General features: G+C 36.0%; 1 protein-coding gene across 4 annotated transcripts in view; it reads right to left on the bottom strand.

The window, feature by feature from the left end:
• The window catches only part of agbl2 (AGBL carboxypeptidase 2), a 29,981-nt gene extending 10,619 nt beyond the window's left edge, over window positions 1–19,362 (bottom strand). For all 4 annotated transcript variants that reach the window (XR_008570438.1, XR_008570439.1, XM_054776678.1 and 1 more), the window contains exons 1-23: window positions 19,017–19,362; window positions 16,459–16,771; window positions 15,592–15,721; window positions 15,057–15,224; window positions 14,852–14,959; window positions 14,108–14,258; window positions 13,753–14,002; window positions 12,123–12,521; window positions 10,194–10,336; window positions 9,766–9,925; window positions 9,547–9,673; window positions 8,227–8,327; window positions 8,020–8,126; window positions 6,713–6,791; window positions 6,536–6,640; window positions 6,366–6,449; window positions 6,198–6,296; window positions 4,517–4,607; window positions 4,005–4,319; window positions 3,878–3,908; window positions 3,593–3,768; window positions 1,337–1,472; window positions 214–338 (exon numbers count right to left, since the gene is read on the bottom strand). Coding sequence is in view for 2 of the 4 variants with exons in the window: in XM_054776678.1 (XP_054632653.1) it covers window positions 218–338; window positions 1,337–1,472; window positions 3,593–3,768; window positions 3,878–3,908; window positions 4,005–4,319; window positions 4,517–4,607; window positions 6,198–6,296; window positions 6,366–6,449; window positions 6,536–6,640; window positions 6,713–6,791; window positions 8,020–8,126; window positions 8,227–8,327; window positions 9,547–9,673; window positions 9,766–9,925; window positions 10,194–10,336; window positions 12,123–12,521; window positions 13,753–14,002; window positions 14,108–14,258; window positions 14,852–14,959; window positions 15,057–15,224; window positions 15,592–15,703 (3,063 nt within the window). In the remaining 2 variants the exon portion in view is untranslated. The remainder of the gene's footprint in view (window positions 1–213; window positions 339–1,336; window positions 1,473–3,592; window positions 3,769–3,877; window positions 3,909–4,004; window positions 4,320–4,516; window positions 4,608–6,197; window positions 6,297–6,365; window positions 6,450–6,535; window positions 6,641–6,712; window positions 6,792–8,019; window positions 8,127–8,226; window positions 8,328–9,546; window positions 9,674–9,765; window positions 9,926–10,193; window positions 10,337–12,122; window positions 12,522–13,752; window positions 14,003–14,107; window positions 14,259–14,851; window positions 14,960–15,056; window positions 15,225–15,591; window positions 15,722–16,458; window positions 16,772–19,016) is intronic.
• Window positions 19,363–20,006: the final 644 nt, after the last annotated feature.

The raw sequence follows: 20,006 nt of genomic DNA, 5'->3' as shown, positions 1-20,006 counted from the left end.
ACTGCAACAAGAAGAGCCTCATTATTGTGTCATATTAGACCCAGTGGGTTTTATTACTCTTTGAATTAGCACCAAACACATTGGTGTCAGTGAGTGGGATCCTCCGGTTATTCTACATGCTCACACATTTTACTTTATGTGAATGTCCATTATCCCAGAAAACAATGTACAATTGGGATATTCTTCTGGCAACTGTATACTCTGAAAGGATACCTTTTTAGACATTCGATTCTCGAGTGAGGGAGTCAGAATCGTGCCACTCTGTGGACGAGGGCGACTTTGTCACAGGGGGTAAAACACCTTTTGTTGCTTTGTCTTCTAAAGTCGCATCACAAAGACTGGGGAGAAATGAGAAAACATACAAATGCTTGTTCTGTTATGATCATTGTCTTACAAACATTGGCTTATACAGTAAAAAACCTAAGATACAGACCACTGAATGGCCACTGTTCATTTCCTAATGGCCCTGTTATACAGTATTCTCTACATAAAATCTATTCATTACTTCAGATGCACTCATGATTAAAATGTTAAGACCAGTTGAAAAATGGCAAGAATTTACATTTTGCACTGTTGGATCTTCAGGAGGTTCTAAGTAGAGTTTCAAAATGCAAACAGAAGAAATGGGAGTGAGGCAAAAATGTTTTGAGGAAGCAATTTATTGCAAACAAGGATTAAAGTGAAATAGGCTGTTCATCAGCTGATCAAAAAAGTTTTAAAAGCACAGCCTTCAAAAGCCAAAATCTTGGCAAGAATGTGGATTGAATGTGATTGAGTGGCAGGTATTTACACTGTCATGATCTCTTGATGGCAAAGGCAAACCAGCGTTCTCTTTTTGAACGCGGTGGGATTGTTGAGCTGCATGAGCAAGGCCTCTTGCGGCACGCCATTGCTGCTGAGGTTGGATGCAATAAGACAGTCATTTGAATCTTATTTGGGTTATGGAACAAAAAAGTCAAGTGGTAGACCCACAAAAATATCACCGGCCCTGAGCCGGAGGATCCAATCGGCTGTCCGTCGAGCCACGGGACCATCGTCGGCCCATATGAAGGTTGTTACTGGTGCCGAGTGCAGGCCAATAACCATGAGACGCCATCTGCCAGAGAAGGCTTTTAAGAAGAAAAAAGGTCTTCAAAGGCCTCATCTCCTTCAACGCCTTCAACTTTATTTTTATTTTAGGGGGTGGTTTTAGGGTTTTTTGAGCTACGGTCTTAAACTTTTGATCAGCTGATGAACAGCCTATTTCACATTAATGCTTGTTTGCATTAAATTGCTTATGGAGATAATCAAGGTGACCCAAATTATGGCAGGAAACCACAATAAAAGAGAAGCGTACCTGTTGCCTCGCAGGTCTGTGCACCTCAGTACAGGCACTAACACGTTCGAGTGGGAAGCAGGTTTTCTCTGAGAGAGTTCCAAGATGACATCTCCACGATTCCGCTCTTGAAATGGAATATGTTTCAGCAATCCAACTGAATAAAAGAAAAGATAAATTCACGTCATTAAAACCTACTATTCCTCAATTCACAAATATTGACATTCAAACAGGTCAAATGATGCACAAAAGATGAAAAAGATGAAAAATCTAAATTATGAGGAAAAAAAGTCAAACTATAGAGATACAAACTGCACCTGTGCCAAGGGCCATGTGAAGAAGGCTCCAGTGAAGAAGGAAATACATGCGCAGTTTTTACTGCATCTCATAATTATTACTTTATCTCATAATATTGACTTTTTATCTCATAATTATGACTTACTATCGAGTTCATTTTTTTCTTTCAGTTTTTCTTTATGACTTTCCAATCTCATAATGACATTTTATCTCGTGATTTTGACTTTTTAGCTCATAATTTTGACTTTTTATCTTGTAATTATGACTTACCATCGAGTTCATTTTTTTCTTTCAGTTTTTCTTCATGACTTTCCAATCCCATAATGACATTTTATCTCATAATTTTTACTTTTTAGCTCATCATTTTGACTTTTTATCTAGTAATTGCGATTTACCATTGAGTTCATTTTTTCTTTCAGTTTTACTTTATGACTTTCCAATCTCATATTGACATTTTATCTCATAATTTCGACTTTTTAGCGCATAATTTTGACTTTTTATCTCCTAATTATGACTTACCATTGAGTTCATTTTTTTCTTTCAGTTTTTCTTTGACTTTCCAATCTCATATTGACATTTTATCTCGTGATTTTGACTTTTTAGCTCATAATTTTGACTTTTTAGCTCATAATTATGACTTACTATTGAGTTTATTTTTTTCTTTCAGTTTTTCTTTATGACTTTCCAATCTCATATTGACATTTTATCTCATAATGTTTACTTTTTAGCTCATAATTTTGACTTTTTATGTAGTAATTGCGATTTACCATTGAGTTCCTTTTTCTTTCAGTTTTACTTTATGACTTTCCAATCTCATAATGACTTTTTATCTTGTAATTCCGACTTTTTAGCTCATAATTTGGAGTTTTTATCTCGTAATTGCGATTTATCATTGAGTTCATTTTTTTCTTTCAGTTTTTCTTAATGACTTTTTATCTCGTAATGTAGACTTTTTATCCCATAATTATGACTTTCTTACCTCATAATTATGACTTACGATTGAGTGTTTTTTTTCTTTCAGTTGGGGAAACGAGCTCCATAGAGTCAAATCATGGACCGGTTTGAGTAAAAGAGTTGAACAATGTACTAATACGAGTTTATTATTAGATGAAAACCACTGTGTCTAATATCATTTAACTTGAATTCATTCACTTCTAATTATTTATGGTATTGTGTATCATACATTCTGTATTTATTTATTCATGATGCAAGGTGTCACTTTTTACTGCTGTACAGTCAGACCTTGGTTTTCGTACACCTCAGTTTTTGTTGAAAATTGGACAAAATTTAGCCGCTTTTTAAAAATATATTGCACACAACAAACTAGTCAGTTTGCTACGTACCGTATTGTTCCACGAAATTGAGCGCCCCAACAAAGCACCCTACACGTTGCTGAATCACTGCTAAATAACCCGCCATGCGGCCAAAGAAAGTTACGAGATTTAAAAAAAGGTGAATTCAATCTTGCCAGGATGTACGGAAAGTCTGCAAGTTCCATCTACAGTCATTAAAAAAATGATTACACCCCCCCTTGTTTCTTCAGTTTGTTGTTAATTTTAATGCCTGATACAACTAAAGGTACCTTTGTCTGGACAAATATAACAATGACAACAAAAGTGACTTTGGTTATTATCAAAAAAACCATGGAAGTTGCTAGATATCAGCTCTTAAATTAAACTCTTATGAGCTATATTTGTTATCATCATCATATTGGTCCAAACAAATGTACCTTTAGTTGTACCAGACATTAAAATGGATCAATAAACTGAAGAAACAAGGGTGGTCTAATCATTTTTTCCATGTCTGTATTTGTCATTTATAATTATTTGACATTGTTTTTTGCATGTAAAACTAATTATTCTCTTTTTTTCTTAATATTTTTAGTTGTCTGGAACAGATTAATTGGATTTACACTATTTCAAAATTGCCCCAGTTTTCATACGTTTCTGTCTGACCTTTTGGAACTGATAAATGACCAACCTTGAGCAACATCTCCTTCCTTTCTCTTATCCAGCCATTTGGTGTTGGATAGGTCTGCATTTCCACTGGGAAAATCCTCATGGACATAGTAACGATTTGGCCCAATAAAGGAATTTGTCCCTTTGTAACCAGGGCAGCCAGGGATGTGATCAATGGTGATGTTTGATAGCAGGCGCCTTGCGGGATCAATGTCAAACAAGGACGACAAAGACAGAAAAGATAAGGAAAATGTGAATAATCTACATGAACTAAAACAATAACTGAAAGTCAAAGACTGGATTTTACCGGTCAGTTGCTGCATTGAATGATGATAGCCCTAAAAGAGTGACACAAGACGCACAATTTACTTTCAATCCTGTGTGGCATTACTCCAAATTACTGTAAACCAAATGCGAGAAGACACAGCACTCACTAGAGAAGCAAGTCTGCTGCTGCTGCTGACTTAGCTGCTGACTTAGCTGCTGGAGATGCTGCTGCCGCTGGCTGTACTGCTGGAGATGCTGCTGCCGCTGGCTGTACTGCTGGAGATGCTGCTGCCGCTGGCTGTACTGCTGGAGATGCTGCTGCCGCTGGAGATTCTGCTGCCGCTGACTATACTGCTGGAAATGCTGCTGTTGCTGGTGCTGATGCTGGATTGGACGCATGAATTTTGGACGATGTGGAAGCACAGCACTGAGGTGCAGCAGCTGTGATGAGTATCTCCACTGCGCTGCGTTTCTTTGTTGGACTGTTGGAAGCCAACATTACACACACACTTCAATGCCAACGGTATTCCAACATGCCTTCATTCATAGCGTATTCCGACATTCCTGAGAAGGAGGTTGTCTATGTGATGCACTCAGAATTTCAAGTGGCAACCAAAGCTTTTCTTTAGGTAGAAGTCAAAAAGCAACAGGTAAAAGCATTCAATACAAAATGCACAACCTCTGTGAGGCGAAAGAGTTACAATGGTGTTGATGTTTGGACATGATCTCTGCATGTCTGCTGCTGTGCTGGTGTCTTGTCCACAATCATCCTAAAACAAGGCAGGACAAAAACAAACAGGTATTAGGATTAGACAAAAAATACATATAAAACATTTCCACAAAGTATTTGTAGAGGGGTGGCATATAAGGCCAATTCATTTCGGTGTACATTTTAATTTTATTAACAGTTTGGCATTGGCAGGGTCTGTATTTTAATGTACTTTCTGTATACAAGGCCCATATACTGTAGCATTGTTAAAACAACAAATCTAATGAGTTTCTTTTGCACAGCACTGCGGGTATGTCAACACACACTTCAGTATAATGTGTCAGTGGGGATGGCAAAAACAGCAGCGAGGTTCAAATTAATCTTAATTATAATCACACAAAGGAAGGCATTGTGATGTCAAAACAATAACATGATCACAGACGAGTTATTCTGTGTTTTCTTTTTTTAGTTTAAAACAAGGGTGTCCAAAGCGTGGCCATTTGCGGCCTGTGGCACCTTCTAAAATTATAATTTAATAGGACAAAAATTCATTAATTTTTTTCATGAATGAATGAAAGTCAAAATATTAAGAAAAAAGTTGTACTCTAATGAGAATAAGTCATAATTTACGAGAATAACTAATATTTTGAGGAAAAATAACTGAATAAATTCAAAAAATATAAATAAAATAAAAAATAATTTTGGTAGCATAAAGTTGAAATATTAAAGAAAACAGACATTTAAAAAAAAAGTCGTAATGTTATGACAAACAACCAAAACAACAAATAAAGTTGTAATTTTTGGAAAACTAGTTTACGGAAAAACTATAATGTTATGAGAATAAAATAAAAATATTATGGGAATAAAGTCATAATAACAAGAAGAACATTTACCAGAAGAAAATTGAAATAGTTGGAAATTAAAAAAAAAAAAAAAACAACAACAACAGAGTGGAAAAAACAGCTGTAATTTTACGACAATAAAGTCAAAATATTAAGAGAAAAGAGTCGTAGCCTAACAAGAAAAAGGTAGCAATTTTGTGAGAATAAATTTGTAATATTATGAGGAAGAATAATGTCATTTTTAGTAGCATAGAGTTGAAATATTGTATTTTTTTTTTAAGTCATTATGATGATGAAAATAAAATAAAAAAAACTACAGCAGAAATGGAAAAAAACAGCCGTAATTTTATGAGAATAAATTTGTAATACTATGAGTAAAAATAATGTCATTTTGAGTAGCATTGAATTGAAATATTGCAGGAAAAATATGTTACTTTTTAAAAGTTGTAATATTGTGGGAATAAAGTCAATATATTATGGGAATAAAGTCATAATATTACAAAAAGGAAATTTACAAGGATAATTTAAAAAGAAAGTTGAAATATTTGGAAAATTAAAAATAAACAAACAGCCAAAATGGGAAAAAAAGAGCAAAGAGTGGAATTGATACTAATAATAGGCTTTTTCACCTGTGCCACAAAGCTGAGATGCAGTTTTTTCTTGAAATATACTGCATATAGCATCTTAGAATATCTACACATGTTGCCTTGTAAAATATCAAACAACAACAACAAACAAGTTGGACACCCCAGGGTTAGCTACGTATATCAAAGGCATTGTTTTAAGGTGATAGCAATGAGCTTCATTACCTTGACAGGCTCACAGCCTTGCCACAGGGTCACATGACTGATGTCTCCATGATTAGTATTTGCTGCAGGGATCACAATCTTCCTGACTGGAGTATTTAACTTGACCGACAGAGGGTTGAAATCAATTGCAGGAAGTCTCCTCACATGACCTTCTATTCAAGACCATACCTGCCATTTTCTCCTGTGTCTTCCCGGCAGGCTTTCCTTAATGCTCTCTTTACCTGCATTCTCCTCATGCTGAAGGTCAGCCTCCTGCAGAATCCAGTAGCTCATTAGACATGTTGTACATCTGTCTATATATATAGCCAGTTACTTGTGGCACAACTTTAGTCTCTTACAATATGTTGAAGACTGCTTCCAGGGAGAACCTTTGGTTGCATGTTAGACTTCAGCCTGTTTCTTTTTTTGTGACTCAATTTCTGTTTATTCTTCACAGGAGTTTGCTTTGAAAGACAGAAGCAACATATGAGAAAATGAAATCTATTGCATGTAATTTTACCACACATACAGTATACCTCCGCATGAACAGTGTGTGCCTGCTGGAGCAAATGAGCTGGAAGTCCATCAGAATCAGAACTATCAGAACCGCTGGTGCTGCAAAAGCAAAAAAGAAGTCACATTTAAAGCGAAGAGAACATACAGTATCAATCACAGCATGCAGTCTCACCAAACATCATCTAATACAACGTACCTTCTTCTACATCTAGAAGGTTTTAACTGACCTGCTTTACATTGAAATGTGTTTACTGATGTTTTCTGTTGTAACGTCATATGCAACTTGTGCTTTAGCTGTAATGTACCCAAGTGGTACGGGGGTGTCCAAACCTTTTCCAGCAAGGGCCACATGGTGAAAAATGAAAGTATGCAACTTTGCCACTTTGATATTTCGTAAAGCAACACATGTATGTAGATATGCTAAAACGGATATTTAAAAAAAACTACAGCTCAGCTTTGTCATATAGGTGGAAAAGCATATTATTACTACTATAAGTTTTGCTCGTTTTTCCCATTTTTTTCTGTTGTTTTTTTCAATTATATTTATTTGTTATATTTATATATTTATTATTATATTTTAACTGTCTTCTTAAATAATCTTCATAAACATTCTTTTCAAAATATTATGACATTATTCCTATAATATTTTGAGTTTATTCTCGTAAAACTGCGCCTTTTTCCCCATTAAAATAATTTTTTTTTTCTTGTAATATTTGACTTTATTCTGGTAAAATTACAGCTGTTTTTTTTCCATTTCAAGTGTTCGTTTTTTCAACTTTCTTCTTGTTCTTCTACATTTTCTCATAATTATGACCTTATTCCCATAATATTTTGACGTTATTCTTGTAACATTATACTTTTAAACTTTTTCCACAACCCAATTTCACAAAAATTACAACTTTTTTTCTTTAATATTTCAACTTTATGCCACTGAAATCATGCTATTATTCCTGACAATATTACAAAGTTATTCTCCTAAAATTACAACTTTACTCTTGTTATATTTTGACTTTATGTCTGTAAAATTATTGCTGATTTTTTATTTTTTTCTGTTGTTTTTTTTTTGGGGGGGGGGGGGGGGGGGAGGGGGGTTTCTTGTTAAAATATATCAATTGAACGTGCCGCAGGCCAATAAAAAAAACACCCACAAATGGCCCCCAGGCTGCAGTTTGAACACCCATGCAATACAATAACAAACATGCATGTAAGAGCTTTGTAAATATATACTGTATAATGGTGATTGCAAAGCTGGCATTTAAACAAATATAATATTATATTACACTGGCCTTTAGACAAATGTATTATATAATAATACATTTTATATTACCCAGATTCCAAATCAGAGACAGAGAAGTCCGTGTCTGATTCTTTGCCCAGACGTTCTCTGGCTTCTTTTCTCAGCAGAGCTGTCAGTTCTGTCAGACAGTAAGTCATCTGAAAAGATGAAAAAACTACAAAATGACTTTATGAAGACAAAATGTGTGTATTTAGGGAAGGATCAACTTCATCATAATGAGATGTGCTGCTCTCTTACTTTACTTGGATCTGGATCACAATAGTCAAGCAAGGTGTCACAAACGTAAAAGCCCAGCGACTTAAGGTCTTGAGTGGTAAAATGTGTTCCCTTCCGGTCTCCTGATGAAATAATGATACTTCAAACACATACATGGTGTGAAAAAGTGTTTGCCCCCTTCCTGATTTCTTATTTTTTTGCATGTTTGCCATACTTCAATGTTTCAGATCATCAAGCAAATTTAAATATTGGTCAATGACAACACAACTGAACACAAAATGCAGTTTTTAAATGAAACATTTTATTATTAACAGGGAAAAAAATCCAAACCTACGTGGCCCTGTCTGAAAAAGTGATTGCCCTCTATACCTAACAACTGGTTGGGCCACCCTTTCAACAACAACTGCAATCTAGCGTTTGAGATAACTTGCAATGAGTTTCTTACAGCGCTGTGAAAGGAATTTTGGCCCACTCAACTTTGCTGAATTGTTGTAATTCAGTCACATTGGAGGATTTTCAAGCATGAACCGCCTTTTTAAGGTCCTAAACAGATGGCCGGACATTCTCCTTCAGGATTTTTTGGTAGACAGCAGAATTCATGGGTCTATTTGTCACAGCAAGGCTTCCAGGTCCTGAAGCAGGCCGTCACACTACCACCAACATATTTTACTGTCGGTATGATGTTCTTTTCTGAAATGAGGCGTTACTTTTCCATCAGATGTGATGGGACACACATGTTCCAAAAAGTTACACTTTTATCTAGTCAGACCACAGAGTATCTTCCCAAAGGTCTTGGGGATCATCAATATGTTTTCTGGCAAAATTGAGACAAGCCTTAATGTTCTTTTTGTTCAGCAGTGGTTTTCATCTTGGAACTCTGCTATGCAGGCCGTTTTTGCTCAGTGTCTTTGTTATGGTGAGTCATGAACACTGACACTGACACTCCTGGGAAAGTTCCCCACTGTTCCTTGTTTTCGTCATTTGCGGATAATGTGGTTTGCTGGTGTCCCAAAGCTTTAGAAATGGCTTTATAACCTTTTCCAGACTAATAGATCTCAGTTAATCTGAGTTATGTTTTAACATGGGGATCAATCACTTTTTCACACAGGGTCATGTATGTTTGGATATTTTTTTCTCTTTTAATAATAAAAAGTTTCATTTAACAACTACATTTTGTGTTCAGTTGTGTTGTCATTGACTAATATTTAAATTTGTTTGGTGATCCGAAACATTTAAGTGTGTCAAACATGCGAAATTACAAAGGGGGCAAATACTTTTTCACACCACTGTACAACATACCCATAGAGTACAAAGCAACATATTCAGGAGGCGCAAACCCACCAAGTGTAGAGCCGCCAAACGTGGCCTCCATCGTGTAGCTGTTTTTGATGCCGAGTCTCCACATGGCGATTCGACCCGTTCCCTCTTTGCTCTTCTGAACCTGGAATTTACAGCTCTTGAAGCAAAACTAAAGACAGGGAGAGATGTGGAGATGTAACTGGTACTAAGAATGTACATAGACAAAAAAAAACAAATCTCTTTGTGACCATGCTGTTTTACCTTGTTGCTGGCATTCTTGCTCATCATCAGCGGGAAGACTCTCTCATGGAGCCTCGATGAAACATCCTCTCGGTTGTTACAGCCGTACATGAAGACGTTATTTTTACGGTTATGGCCATGAAAGTCACAATAGAGAACTACATCTGTCTGGTCCATCAGTCTGAGGAAAATACATAATAAACCATACGTGACAGTTGTGTCTTTTAACACCCGTAGGAGACTGACAAAAGCTACAATTAATGTACCCTAAGTATAGATTATATGCAAGTATGCATTACATTGTACAAATTGCTTATCAGAATAATAAATAAACCATATGAGGATATAAACTTACTGGCTGCAACATTGGATATATCTGTCTATGCGCATGTGCAGGGCTGTATCCAAAATTTGAGCCACAATGTGTAAAAGTAACATAAAGCACTCACTTTTCCACCATGTTTCGGGTATGCCATACACACGGAAAGGAATCCCTGAGCACTGACTTGTAATTCCTGTTGAGGTCCCTGCCGGCCAGAGAGCAGCGGTAGTTGCCCACCACCACACCATCTGGGTTCAGCATTGGCACCACCTGCAGCATCCAAGAAAGAATGTTTGACATTACAACACATACGTGACTTGGTCTCAAAGTCAATCATTTTAACATGAAAAATAAGTTGGCGCACCAACCATTGAGTCAGGCTAACTATGTACATACAAAACAACTACAGTGCTTTTAAATTCTCTTCCTCTCTTTTTTTTACGTTTTTTTTTCCCATAATATTTTGACTTTATTCCCATAATATTATATTTTTTTTCACCAACCTCATTTTCCAAAAATTACAACTTTATTTTGTTTTGGGCCGCACGGTGGTGTTCTCCCAATGCGTGAGGGGGTTTTCTCCGGGTACTCTGGTTTCCTCCCACATTCCAAAAACATGCATGTTGGGTTAATTGGCGACTAGAAATTGTCCATAGGTATGAATAAGAGCGTGAATGATTGTTTGTCTATATGTGCCCTGCAATTGGCTGGCGACCAGTCCAGGGTGTACCCCACCTCTCGCCTGAAGTCAGCTGGGATAGGCCCCCTGCATACCCCCACGACTCTAATGAGGATAAGTGGCATAGAAAATGGATGGATCGATATTTTGTTCTGTTGGTTTCTTATGATGTTACAACTTTCTTAGAAAAAAAGAGCATATTTTTTATTTATTATTTCAACTCTATGCTACTAAAACAACATGAACAGTATTTTTCCTTTTATTGCAAGTTTAATCTCATAAAATTTATACTTTTTCTCTTCATATTTTGACTTTATTCACTTAAAGCTGTTCTTTCCATTTTTGCTGTTGTTGTTTTTTTTAGGTTTTGTTGTTAAATTATATTTTTACAATGTGCCGCGGGCCAATAAAAAAACAGCCGTGGGCCTCAAATGGCCCCCAGGCAGCACTTTGGATATCCCTGATTTAAGACATCAATAAGACTCACACTCGTGTGTGTTACAATAAATGTCTTCCAGATGTGTGGACAGGAAGTGACGTCCAGGTTCAGAGTTGAGTTTTAGCTTGTATACAGCCCGTGTTGTTATTATGATGATGATGATTATTATTATTATAAATTATTATGTTATCATTATCATTATTATTGAGCCTATTGTGAGATCATTTAAAGGTGCAAAATACTGTCTGTTGTTCTGGCGATCAAGTCTGGTGCTTGTCTCACTGAACAGTTACTGACACCTTGTGGCCAATGTAGAACACTACATTCACAATTTGAATACAGCTTCTTAATTCCTTGTATTTTCATACATTTGCACATTTTTATACTTGACAGTACTAAATTTAGGCCAAAAAATACGTACATCTGTTTCAATATGTGTATTTTGTTTACTAATAATAGGCCGTATTCAACCAAAAAACAGCATGATTTATTCATTAACATACTGTATGTCTGACAAAAAGCCATACAGTGAAGCCGAACCGATGTGGCGAGGGACGAGTGTATTGCGCCACAGATGTCAATCAATGTTAAGGAGTTGTTATTCACTGTAAAACTGTAAAGGTGGTAAAATCCAGCTTTGTTCAAGTCCTTCTTACTCCAGAAGTGCACAAACTATGACACAAACTATGTGTGCACAAACTATGACAAACTATGACAAACTAAACTAACAAAAGAGAAAAAAGTAGCGATAAAAAAGTTATCTGTATCATATCGGTCCTGAGAAACACAAAGTTATTGGTATCGATTTGAAAAAAAAAGATATTGTGAAAAACACACATTAAAAATCATTGTGATCTGCTGTTGTTGTTTGGGGCACAGCCACCTGCCCCATACATTGAATTATGAACAGATAGATGTTAGATTCTGAGCTTTCTCACCTTAAAAACAAAAGTGTCCCGCAGAAGCTGAGCATCAGCCGAGTCCCCGAGCAGGAAGTCGAGGAACCCCTCCATCATCCAGGAGCCATTGGTTTCTCCAGGGTGCACTCGGGCCGTCACCACGACAGCTTTCTTGCTGCTGTCTTTCACCTTGTCGCCCGTCCGTGACGTTACAGTCAGCACGTAGACCGCATTTCCAGCAAGACTGTGGCACAGCACCCGCACTTTGCAGTACGTGGCTACTGTCGGGTTGGAGGAAATGTGCCTAAGATAGCACTGCAGGTGTGAATAGGTGTAGGGGTAACAGTGCGCCACGTAGCAGGTGTCAGCTTCATACGGGAACTGGAGAGTCCACGTGAGGGAGTACAGGCTCTCCGGCTCATTGTTGCCCTTCCTATTCTGAATAGAAACAGATATGAAGCTCTGTCACATGATTATTCCACATGTACACTGTTTTTGCACTTATGGTGTACCACTACGCTTAATACGAACTTTCACTACAGTCATCAAAATCTGAAGTCAGTGATACTAATGTCCCACAATCTGAAGATCTGTAAATATATACACTTTTAGAAGAGTTAAACACAGGGGTATCCAAACGTTTCCCACCGAGGGTCATATTGTGAAAAATGAAAGGATGCAACTTTGCTGCTTTGATTTTTTTTTAAAGCAACACATGTTGATATGCTAAGACGTTATGTTTCCAGAGAAAAACTGCATCTCAGATTTGTGATATACATGTGAAAAAAACTATGATGAGTATCAACTTCACTCTTTGCTCTTGTTTACCCTTTTTTTTTTTAATTTTCAAAATCTTTCAACGTTTTTCTTAAATAATCTTGGTAAATTTTCTTCTCATAATGTGGTGACTTGATTCCCATAATATGTTGACTTTATTCCCGCAATATTACAACATTTTCCCAACCTACTTTTCCTAAAATGACAACTTTTTTGTTTTGCTTGTTTGTCATAATATTAAGACTTAAAAAAATCACATTTTTTCTTTAATATTTCTAGTCTATGCTATTAAAATGACATTATTTTTCCTCATAATATTATGAGTTCATTCTCATCAAATTGCAACCTTTTTCTCAATACAATAAAAACCTTTTTTTCTTAATATTTTGACTTTATTCTTGTAAAATGACTGCTGGTTTTTCCATTTCTGCTGTTGTTTTTTTCTTTCTAATTTTTAATTTAATTTATTTCAACTTTCTTCTTGTTTCTCTGTTAATTATGAGTTTATTCCTATAATATTTTTATTTTATTCTCGAAACATTATAGCTCTTTTCCCACAACCTAATTTTCAAAAAATTACAACTTTATATTTGTTGTTTTGTTTGTTTTTCACAATATAATGACTTATGCTACTAAAATGACATTATTTTCCCTCGTAATATTGCAACTTTTTTTTCTCGTTTAAATACAACTTTTTGTCTCTTAATATTTGGACTTTATTCTTGTAAAATGACAGATGTATTTTCCATTTCTAATGTTGGGGTTTTTTTTCCAAGAATTTCAAATTTCTTTTTTTAAATGTAGTTTTTCTAATATTATAACTTTATTCCCATAATATTTTTTATTTATTCTAGTAATATTACAACTTTTGGACACCCCGACTGCCACCTACCTGACTGCGGTAGTACGCGATGTTGGAGCCAGCGCGTTGCCAGCCAACAGCGCTCTCCTCAGCAGATCTCTCGGAGTACAGCAGCGGCCTCATGCCCTGGGAATAAAGGCTGCGCCGCTTGGTGAAGTTGACAATAGTGAAACGGTAGGTCACCCCTGGCTTCATGTTCCTCACTCTGAAGTAAAACCACTGCGTGTGCTTGTTGGTGTATAAGTCTGTGCGCAGGGTGAGCTCGTAGTTGAAGGGACCACTGAGCAGGAGACAACACATGCAGTAGGTTAGGTCCCAAGTGCACTGAAAGAGAAAAGCGTGTGATAAAGGTGAAAAGGATGAAAAGCTTTCAAGACACACTCACATTTGCACAGCCTTCTGAAGGTTCCCACTCTCAAATCGGGACTCGAACTCAAGAGAGCGTTGTCTTTGATTGACGTCACTGAAAGAGGCTCTTCTCTCCGACACCCTTGAACCTCCAACACGCGAGCACGTGAAGTAGGAACACTTATTGCCTGAGGGTAGAAAAAGAGGCTTAAAAAAAAGAAAAAAGCACACTTTTATATAAAGAAAAGCCAATATATTATACTGTATGTACTGTATATGGTTTACTTTTTTCCACAATTTTGATGATTGTAGCTCTGCATTGATTGTGTAAGTCAGGGGTGTCCAATGTACGGACCGGGAGCTATTTGCAGCATGCGGCTGTTTTTTGTTTTTTTATTGGCCCGTGGCACATTCTAAAAATATGATTGAACAGGAAAAAAAAAAAAAGCAAAAATTGAAAAATCAGCAGTCATTTTACAAGTATAAAGTCAAAATAACACAAAAAAGTTGTAATCTAACGAGAAAAAGCTTTAATTTTACAAGAACGTTCTAATAGTCTGAGAAAAAATAATGTCATTTTAGTAGCAGAAGTTGAAATATTAAAGAAAAATATGTTATTTTGCCCCTGCATCCTTTCATTTTACACTATGTGGCCCTTGCTGGAAAAGGTGTGGACACCCCGGGTGTAGATGTACACAATGTTGTGACCAATGAGTGTATGTTTGGCATTTTTGGCAAAAAAAAAAGTCATATTTTCTATAAAGCGTAGCTCTAAAGTTACCATTGTCAATACAATAGACCACTTGTCGGCCCTCCTCCCCAGACTGAAAGGGTATCCTCTCATGGCCTTTAGGGTAGTAGAAAGGCTCGGGATGAGGAGGTTCCCACTCTACAAAATAACAAAGCAGTACAAATGTGATGTTGAACAACCTAACCATCCTGATGGAGTCTTCAGTGGGTCCGAATTACAGTGTTGCATTCATTACCTATGTGATGGATTGCATTGCTGATGACCTCACACTCTATGGGCCAACGGGGACACGAGACAGATGGGAACTGAACCAAATCCAGCGGTGCTCTTAGACTCAAAACTGGGCGTCCTTCGTCAAAGTTTATACGTAGCTGCCTGGTTCGCAGTGCCTGACTTATGGATACTTAGGAGGCACAAAGATAATCAATGAACTCGTCTTCCAGGCTCCTGCTCACTTCCATAGAATGTAGGTATACATTTTTCATTAAGGCAGTGCACTTAGCTCATCTCCGCATAACAGGTTTGCTCATTTGATACTGAGCTGTACTGATGTACAAAGCTCAGTGATAAAGGAGCGTGTTTAATATTTCATGCCCTGGCATTAGGCTTGAACACCTTTGGGGCACATCAGATATTTTTAAACCGCTGGTCTAATCAATCAAGGAGCACGGTAAGGGAGTATTTTAACAATGTCACACCAACAGAGTACGCATATGTCTCTTTAAATAAGGTAGTACTATATACAGTAAATTTGCATGAAAACAGCTTACACTGCCTTTTCACTGTCACGTCCTCATTGTCCACCTCTCTGTTGGAGTCTTTGGTGTCAGATTTGCCCAGCTGGTAGGTATTCCACCAATTCCTGATGATAGGACCGGCCATGGCTGATGTATTTCCTGCCTAAATGACGAAATGTAAGTCAACGCCAGTGCACTCATTTTAAGGATAATCCCTCTCTCTACATACCGTATATATACAGCATTCTACAAAAGTGAGCACACCCCTCACATTTCAGCAAGCAATATAAATTACAGAATAAGATATCCCTCATTTATGGCGGTTAATTAGTTCCATAAGCGACTGTGATAAGTGATCTCGGATTCCTACTTCAGAAATGGAATATTTTTGTAGTTACAGCAAGGAAACCTGTTAACAATCAATTTTCTGGTACGTTATAGCCACATTGAAAAAAAGTATATATATATATATATCTCTGAGATTTCGAGAATAAAGTCATAAATTTATGAGAAGAAAGTTGTAAATTTACGACTATATATCACCTTTGACCAAGGCCAAAGGTCACATACTGTAAGTCCCCCCTTTTCATAGCTGTCTCAGGCAATGCCTGTTACGACAGAGTATTAAAATAATCTGAGATTTCGAGAATAAAGTTGTAAATTTCTGAGAAAAAAGTCGTAAATATACGAGAAAAAAGTTTAATTTTTTTTAATAAAGTCATATATTTAAAAGAAAAAATTTCTCAAATTTCTGAGAAAAAAAGTCGGAATATTTCTTTTGACCAAGGCCAAAGGTCTTGTAAGAAAAAGGCTAAATAGTTAGACATATTGACTGCATTTAATCATTGAATTGTGGATTTTCTGCTATCTCATTCCCAAAAAAACAAATGATGCACTTACTAAGCGTTGAAGCAGTTTGCCCTGATGTCATCGCTGTGCTGCCTCGTATCCAGGGGTTGTTATGATATGCTCTGATGTATTAAGCAGCGTTACTGTCTTCAAGTCATTTTGTTCTTACAGTCCAGTACAGCACAATTTCGTTGAGATTCCCTCTCTTGTGTTCCTGCGACTCTGAGTGGAGTACATTCATTCATTTTCTACTGCTTATCCTGTTCAGGATCACGGGTGAGCTGGAGCCTACCCCAGCTGACTTTGGGCGACAGACGTGGTACACCATGGACTGGTTGCCTGCCAATCACTGGGCTTCTGACGACTACAAAATATAAAACACAAAAACAAGCTATAAGAATATTGTGACAGCTGTTTTGCATTGAACGTATTGAAATGGCTGCAAGTGCAATCACATTGCAATAGCTGTTACATACACAGGCAATGATGCACAATGATGTCACACATTACATTTTGCAAGCTCAAAGAACCTACCAAAGTGTCCAATCAGAATGCTCTGATGTCATTCCCTGTACTGCTTGTACTGAAGACACATGTCTTCAGTTCATTCCTACTCCACAGTGATACGGTATCACTGTGGAGTAGGTATCACTGATACCTTCACTCCTGCCCGCCGCAGGTTGTTGCTGATGTCAGTAACAGTTGTTTTAGGGCACGGGTGTCCAAAGTGTGGGCCGGGGGCTGTTTTTTTACTGGCCCGCAGCACATTCTAAAAATATAATTTAACAAGAAAACTAAAAAAAAAAAAAAAATAAAATAAAATAAAGTCAAAATACGAAGAGAAAAAAGTTGGAACCTAACAAGGACATGTCTTAATTTTACAAGAATAACATAATATTATGAGGAGAATTAACGTCATTTTAGTAGCATAAAGTTGAAATTAAAAAAAAAAGGCATCTTTTTTTTTTTTTACAAGTCATCATATTATGAGAAACAAACAAAACAACAAAGAAAGTTGTCATTTTTGGAAAATTAGGTTGGGCAAAAACTGAGAATTTTATGAGAAACATGTCAAAATATTATGGGAATAAAGTCATAATGATGAGTAAAATTTACAAGAACAAAATAGTTTAAATAGTTGTAAAATTAAGAAAAACAACAGCAGAAATGAAAAAACAGAGCTGTAATTTTACGAAGTCTAAATATTAAGATAAAGAAAGTCAAATTCTAACGAAAAGAAAGAAATGAAAAACTTGATTTTTACGAGAATAGCCTTGTTACATTATGAGGAGAAATAATGTCATTTTAATAGCACTGAGTTGAAATATTTAAAAAAAACTTTTTTTGTTTTTAAAAGTCGGAATATTATGAGAAACAAGCAAAACAAAATAAAGTTTTGGAACATTACGTTGGTTAAAAAGTTATAACATTATGGGAAGAAAGTCCAAATATTATGGGAATGAAGTCATAATATTACATATTAAAATTTACAAATATTATTTAAATTGAAATATTGGAAACTTTAAAAAATACAGTAGAAATGGAAAAAAGCTGTAATTTTACAAGAATAAAGTGAAACTATTTTGAGAAAAAAGTCAAATTCTAATGACATGTATTTTACGAGAATAAACTCATATTCTGAGAACAAATGTCATTTTAATAACAGCTGAAATATTACAAAAAATATGTTATTTGTTAAAATTTGTAATATTGTAAGAAACAAACAAAAACAAAATAAAGTTGTCATTTTTAGAAAGTTAGGTTTGGGGAAAAAAAGTTAATATTAATAATAGTCATAGTATTACAAAAATAAAAATTTACAAAGATTATTTAAGTTGAAATATTTGCAAAATTAAAAAAAAAAAAACAGCAGAAATGGAGGCGGGGGAATCACACTTCATACTAATAACAGGCATTTTCACCTGTACCACAAAGCTAAGATGCATTTTTTTTAAAATACATCTACATGTGTTGCTTTAAAAAAAAATCTAAGTGGCAAAGTTGCATCCTTTCATTTTTCACTATGTGGCCCTCAGTAGAAAAGGTCTGGACACCCTGCCCTAGACAATAATGGCTGTGTCTCATCATTGTCAGTGGGTAAGAAATCTATACTGCTATCCAAAGCTGTACACTGACTACTCTAACGTATAGCCAAGTTTCATTTCCATCGTACTGTTCCTTGAGAAATATTCTGTTGCTATATAGTGTCATGAAACGGTTACTTTAATGTGAGCGGTGTACTTATTTGTGTGAGATAATAGGTAGCTGAAAAAATGTGTTTGTATTACACGATATGCATACAATAATTGTACTGGCAGGACTACACGTTTCGGATGCATATTACACATTTGAAAACCTTTTCATGTTGTGGCGGATGGACGTAAAACCCAAATAACTCACACATGAAATGAAGGTTGCATCCCTTTCGGGCATCTTCGATTGTCTCTCGATTAAGAGGCATAGAATAAATGTTTGTAATGCAACATTTTGACATTAACATTACCAAAAGTTACTTTTAGTTCAAAATCTCATGCACAATTGGCAACTCTTTTCGGCATTAGCTAGGTTTCGTAGCAGAGCTATCATGTCCCACAAGTAGAACCACTTACCTTATGTTGCTCAACACTGTTTTTAAATGACGACGCTTTGCACATGATTCGTGCAGTTGTGGAATTTAAAAAGTAAAGAACTACATAGATTGAATAAGTCAGTCGTTGACGAGAAAGAAGTGTTACTAAGCAACCGATGTTCCCAACAAACACCATGAGACTGGGGCTTCCTTGCTGTGGCTAGTAGCTCGTAGCTATGTCACACACACCTGAAAAGTAGCTAACGGGTACATATAGGCTACCAGCAGCGGACTACGTCATTTTTGACAATACAATAATTGTAATTGCCCAGGCAGATTTCTTTGAGGGATGTGCGGATCAATACTGAAATATCGATACCAGCTTTTCGTGCTCCCAAATATTCTCAAATATCGACACATTTAGTACTGCACTCATTTGAGGCAACGTTTGCCTGTTGAAATGGAGCCATGAGTGAATTGTGAAAAACGTTTTTTTCTTTTCGTAATTCTTAATATTTAATCACTTATTTTAATGGTTTCGTTAATTTTCTTTATTGGTCTAAATACAATTTTAAAATATTCTAATTACTTAATTAAATGTCTTGTAGTTTTGATGCTATGATATGAAACACACTACCAGACAGGTGAATTTGCACAAAGTATTTGAATCGGATCAGAATCGCCGAGGGACATTCTAAAACTATAATTTAATAAGCAAAAACTGAAAAATCTGCAGTAATTTTATGATAAAGTGAAAATATTACAAGAGCTGCAATTTGAGAAAAATTCCCAATTTTACGAGATTGTCATAATTTTATGAGGAAAAGTTACATCAGGTTAGTAGCATGAAGTTGAAATATTAAAACAGAAGCCCTTTTAAGTCATAATATTAAAGTCAAAATACGAAGGAAAAAAGTTATATTCTAAAAAAAGTCACAATTTTATGAAAAACTCATGAGAGAAAATTTCATTTTAGCAGCCGTGAGCAGAGAAAAACTTTTTTGAAAGTTGTAATACAGTATGTGAAAGA

The sequence above is a fragment of the Dunckerocampus dactyliophorus genome, chromosome 5 (genome assembly GCF_027744805.1).
Source record: "Dunckerocampus dactyliophorus isolate RoL2022-P2 chromosome 5, RoL_Ddac_1.1, whole genome shotgun sequence".
NCBI lineage: Eukaryota > Metazoa > Chordata > Actinopteri > Syngnathiformes > Syngnathidae > Dunckerocampus > Dunckerocampus dactyliophorus.
This window is presented reverse-complemented; position numbering and strand designations above follow the sequence as displayed.